The 6,246-nt window shown below is 37.3% G+C and overlaps 1 protein-coding gene across 1 annotated transcript; it reads left to right on the forward strand.

Annotated features, from left to right (window-relative positions):
* Positions 1-3,934: 3,934 nt before the first annotated feature.
* Positions 3,935-5,552, forward strand: LOC135225521 (uncharacterized). Its single transcript, XM_064264802.1, has 2 exons — positions 3,935-4,587; positions 5,187-5,552. Exons 1-2 carry the CDS (start codon positions 4,509-4,511, stop codon positions 5,408-5,410), a joined length of 303 nt encoding a protein of 100 aa, XP_064120872.1. The 5' UTR covers positions 3,935-4,508; the 3' UTR covers positions 5,411-5,552.
* The last annotated feature ends 694 nt before the right edge of the window (positions 5,553-6,246 follow it).

Genomic DNA, 6,246 nt, shown 5'->3' on the forward strand with positions numbered 1-6,246 from the left:
CGTTATACTTGTTACTAATTTGGGACTTACTGTATGAAATCTTCAACGACAAATTTTCTTCATTTATAAGTGACAAAGGAGGAAACTAGGCCCAAGAATCAAAAAAACCTCCAGGAACTAGAGAAATGCAAACTATTTTCAGGACCTACTAATATTCCCTGAGCTTTGAATCTCTCTCTCTCTCTCTCTCTCTCTCTCTCTCTCTCTCTGCTGTGTGTACTTGAAGACCAAGGTTATACACAGACATATATGTATATGTATATGTATATGTATATATATATATATATATTATATATATATATATTAATATATAATATATATATGTGTGTGTGTGTGTGTGTGTATGTATAACATATATAATGTGTCTGGAATATATTTCACTTGTGCACTTGAAATACTTGTTGGTTCAAAGTGCCTCTCAATTTCATTAACTTTAGGAAACAGTATAGCTGAATAATTTAAGTTCAAAACTTTGTCGTCTTATTCCGGTTTCATTTAGATTCGTCTGGTATCCCGGAAGAAACACGAATCTTGAACTGGAAGACGAAAAAATTATAATATTCTTGATTTTTTTTTTTTTTGCTCGTTCAATCAAACGCTGATTAGATGCCTTTGAACCTTAACACCAGACACAAGTCTTCAGGGAGAAGACGCAACAAAAGATCTCCTGATCTGTGCTTGTGATAAGAGATCTCTTATTGCCGTCTGATAAAGGAGCCGAGACGATGAAATCTGTGCAGTCGTCTTACTGAATGCCCTGATAACAGACAATGAACTTATTCTCTTGGCTGGCCGTTATCATCAGGACTGAAACAGCACTGAAGATTAGAGGATGATTTCTTTTCTGTTGACATTATTCAAATTTACCATTACTTGACGTTCATTTAAGGACGCTATAATCCCCAATATTATGAATATAGGATTTAGGCCAAAGGTCAAGCACTGGGACCTACGAGGTCATTCAGCGCTGAAACTGAAATGGCCACTAAAAGGGCGTAACAGGAAGAAAACTTCGCAGTTGCACTATGAATCAACTGTTAGGAGAGGGTGGAAAGTAAGATGGAAGACAGCGAATATGAAAGGAGGTACAGTAAAATGAATGAAAGGAGATACAGCTAAGGGCCGAAAGCACGCTGCAAAGACCCTTAAATACTGCTTACAGCACCGCATGAGGTGCTCTGACGGCACTACCCCATCCCCTCTACTGGGCCCAATGTTATGAAGGTTTACTAACCCACACGGGGCCCAATGTAATGAAGGTATTTATGAAGCAATAATTGCTGGGCAGTGATTTAAGTAATATTGAGAGAATTCAATTTCCACTGAGAATATGTAATCAGACATGAATACAGATTAGTATGCACGAATGCGAGTCAAAATGCTTGTTTGAAGTACTTCCAATGGTGTCATTACTGGTAAAATGTATTATTCAGTAATACTGGCCATTCTTTCTACGTAGACTGTAGATCAATCATACGACTGAAGACTTGAGCTTCAGATAACATGAGAACCCCCGTTAGTGTTAAGTGTAACCAAAGATTTTACAAAAGACAAGCTGGAGGACGAAGCTAATACCCTTAAAGTAAAGTAAGACCAAAGAACTAACCATGGATTTGAGCTGGAGACCAAGTTTAAGAGTTTAACCACCGCTAAGTTAAGTGTATCACTAGACTTAAGCTGTAGACCGATGCTAACCACGGATACCCTTAAGGGTGAGAAAAGACTTGACCGGAAACTTAACTACGTAGCTCTAACGTCAAGTGTAAGCAAGGACTTAGTCTAAGATTTCGGTTACAGACCCAAGAAGACCACCATTAGCATTACATGCGACACGAACACACATATTATACACACACACACACACACACACACACACACACACATATATATATATATATATATATATATATATATATATATATATATATATATATATATATATATATATATATATATATATATATATGTATATATATAATGTTACCGTTAATGTCCAAGCTTCAGTTAATCTGCAGATTACCTAGTTGATGAAGGTAAATTGAAATGGTTTATGTACTTTAACTAGTTAATGCGTAAATCAACAAGTGTATGTTTATATTAAATAATGTTCACTCGGTAAAGCTTAAACCTGACTTCAATAAACAAAAATTGCCCATTAAACCTTAACTGGTTAATGACGAAATATAAGAGAAGATAATTTTTTGGAGCTAAAGAAAATACCAAAAATCAAATTTACTAATTAAAGTTTCTATTTGAAATACAAGGATGAAATAGAAGAGACCAATTTATTTTGCTAATTGTAATTTTCTATTCAATAGTCAAGAATACAATTTAAGAAATTATTTATTTTTGCAGCTAAAATGAATATAAAAAATAAATTTTACTGATTAAAAACTTTCTATTCAATGGTCAAGGATACAATATAAGAAATCATTTGTTATTGCAGCTAAGCGACTGGTAGCACTAAAGAGTTACACAGTGTATTATTTGATTTTGCATCTTCCTTCGGCAAAATACTGTAGAATTTTTACTGCATATTAGCCTGTGCTGACATCCTCGCCTCCAGGAGCAACGTCGACATATAATGTAGGCCTATAATGGAAAGAGAACGAAATTGCACTGGTGGCTTGCTATGTTTATTACCCGTTACTATCAACACTTGCTAGTTAGAGTTTAAAATACCCTTTTATATCTAAGTCTTTTGTCAATGAAGACCCATTTGTTAATTTTGATATTGCCAGTGCGTTTTTAAAAGGTTTTAACTTTAGGACAGGCTCTGTTTTCCCTCTCCTGTGCCGCTTCTGTTTTGCCTCTCCCTGTCCAGGTAACCACTGCCCCAGGGGAGTCTAGTTACGGTGCCCAATCTACGCCTTCTCCGGATGAAGGACCTCCCGCAACGTTACGTCATCCCGTATGGAGATCGTCCAGAATTGCAGTCAGGAATATCAATAGAGGAGAGGAAATCACCTAGTTAGAATAACTGCCCTCTTTCTTCATCACCGGGCATATTTGCGAACTAACTACCGATGTCAGCAACCTTCAGTGACTTTGAATTTTCATTTATATTTTTACTTCGGTAAATTGCAAGTTAAATTACTCATTTGGACTGAAGATGAACCCAGAGAAGGGTTCGAAAGCTTTTGTAAGTTTTTTATAAACTTTTACACGAACTTTTTAACAATTATATTATTGTGGACACCTTAGAACATTTTATGAACTCTGCTAATGGAGAGTTTTCCTCAATGATTACTATTATTATTCAGTAGATGAAACCTATTCATATTCAACAAGCCCAGAAGGGCAATTGACTTGAAAATCATGCTTCCAAAGAATATAGTGTTTATTAGGAAGAAGCAAGAGGAAGTAAAGTGAAATGCGTCGAGAAGAGATCCCACTTATTGAAACATTTTAAAAGTTGATAATTAATAAATAGATGAGAATATATTAAAATGCAAGGTGAATAGGATTAGGGAAGTAATTTTGAAGTCCTAGTTGAATGACATCCTCTGGGAGGCTGTTCCACAGTACAACGGTGTGAGGAATAAAGGACCTCTGGAACTGAAAAGTTCGACAGCGAGGAGGCACATTTATTCCATACTGGTGCTGCTGCTCAGCGAACCTGGTTCCTCTTGGCAGATAAAGAGGATCGGGATCAATTGCGAATGAGAAAGGTCTCTGTTGGTATACAACTTATGAGAAAGTGACAAACAGAACATCCGTCGATGGTCCAAATCATAGGCGCAAAAACAAAAATACGCAAATCGGTGTATTCGACTATAGCCTCGTACTTCACAATTACCAAATAGAGCACTAAGCACCTCTATCCCTAGATACATCGTTGCTGGGGAACATTATGTAGGCCAATTTGGTTCTTATCTATGTGAGTCAACCTCTCGTACCAAGAATCGGATACCGATTACGCTTTGAGTGAACCAGGATATAGAAGGACTACATAATTCATTAAAAATCATAATACCGCGCACACGCTTTGAAAGATGAACATAATTAACTTTTACATCCGTATGAGTAGAATATTGCATTTCTTACAGATACTGCCGAATCTTTTCTTTATATCGACCTGGGGTGCTTAAAATTAGAAAGAAATAAATCGAAAAGCTCCTACCCTCTTAGCAACCAGTCTCACTTCTCCCAGGGAGCACCGAGTTTTCAGTCCTTATCTCATGACTGATGGGTAGATAAGCCTTGCCGAATGCCCACGTGTGAAGTCAAACCTTGTTCCTCGCCATACCTCCTGAAGGGCAATACATATATAAAAGCCCACACGCTCCAACATATTCATTGTAAGACGAACAGTTCTTAGCGAGAGAAGTGAGAGCTCTCCTCTTAAAGGATTGGAATATCAAAGTTTACCCTCCTTTCAGGCAACCGTTTTCTCTTCATCTCGAGTAAATTCACTTGCGTCATTTGTTCCAGCAAAGTCTTCCAGGCATTCGGATAACCTACTTTCTCTTACTTCAGTAGAAGCGTCGGGCATCATCCATCTCAGAATGATCCAGGAACTGTCCGTATCTAGAATGATGCTGCCAAGGACTCATTCTTTCCAAGAAGGCCGTCGTTCGAGAAGCGGTAAGAGAACATCGGTGGAATTCTTTCTATTAATTATTTCTCCTTTCTTCCTTATCGGATACTGGGACATTCTACTTCCCATACAAAGTCGAGTTTTTATGTCATACCGTTTGGCCTTTGGTTATACGAAGGTTTAATTCCCATGTTTGCGAAAATTTCAAAAATGAATGTTGGCAACTCTGTAATAATAATCAGTTCTTCGCTGGACGAGTCGGTTGCATAATTAATTTTTCGATATATTGTGATTCAGATCCCACAATAAGCTGTAGAGCCCGTTGCTAAAAAACAAATTGGTTCCTAGCAACGTAAATAAAAATCTAATCCTTCGGGCCAGCCCTAGGGGAGTTGTTAATCAGCTCAGTGGTCTGGTTAAACTAAGACATACTTTGTACTAATAATAGTTCTAAAATAAGAATATACATGTAAAGCGCTCTAACAGTTTTTGTTTTTTTAGCGCATTGATGCTATTACTGATTATAACATCGGAAGAAAATTGTTGTCCATTAAACCTGCTTTTTTAGATTTGATTGAATGAAATTGTGTAGCGAGAGCCATTCCCTTCTTAGAAATATCTCAATCTCTGAAATTCCCAATCGCAGGAGCAGCAAAAAGTGGCAGCTGTTCTTCCCAGAGCGACCGAAGTGAAAGAAGCAACAACAGCAGCTTCACCAGTCAACAGAGCTACTGCAGGGATGGAACAACAACAGCTCATCACCACAGCAATAACAACAACAAAAACAAAAGTGTCAACAAGAAATCTCACAAGAAACAGGATACAATTGACAGCGATTTCGTTACGTATTTCATCTGCCGTCGACCATAAGCACTTATGTCTACTAGAATTGTCTCTCTCTCCTGTGTTGTGACTGTCTCGCTAATTATACCATTTATTACTTTAGATAATTTATTACTATCGTTAACTTATTTTTTTTCACTATTTTCATATGAATAAAAAGTAAAAATTATGCAATGTAGTCTTCATACTGGTGTCCTTCGATAACAGCTGTAACAATAGGCCAATGGAATGGGCCTTCCTGCTCCATCAAGACCTTTTCTTCAGATTCCTTTGTAAACTTCAGATCACTGTTGTGGCCTCTTTCTGGAATCCAGAGCCACGGTTTGTAGACTTGAGTCTACACTAAACAAGAAAGATTGCATATTGACTTAATAAACAGCAACCCAGTCGTTCTAAAGAAGATTTTTGTAACGATTCTTTTTTTCCATATAGTCCAAAGATAAGCTTTGTTGTGGCTCTATTCGGTCTCAGGAGGCCATACGGAAACTTCCGTATAAGTATTATAATTTCTAACTCAGTAGTTCTAAAAAAAAAATTTATTTTTTAAATCCAAGGTAGAGAAAAATTCTTTATTTCAAAACAAGTAAAAAATACGCCGCAATCGAGTTTTCTGTACAGCGTATAATCAAGGTCACCGAATATAGATCTAACTTTCCGTGGTCTCGGTATAATGCTGTAAGAGCCACGGCCAATGAAACTTTAACCACGTCCAGGTGGTGGCCTGTCCTATAGCGTTGCCAGACGCATGATCGTGGCTAACTTTAACCTTAGATAAAAACAAAAACTGCTGAGGCTAGAGGGCTGCAATTTGGCAAGTTTGATGACTGGAGAGTGGATGGTCAACATATAAATTTGCAGCCCTC

The sequence above is a fragment of the Macrobrachium nipponense genome, chromosome 13, assembly GCF_015104395.2.
Source record: "Macrobrachium nipponense isolate FS-2020 chromosome 13, ASM1510439v2, whole genome shotgun sequence".
Lineage (NCBI taxonomy): Eukaryota > Metazoa > Arthropoda > Malacostraca > Decapoda > Palaemonidae > Macrobrachium > Macrobrachium nipponense.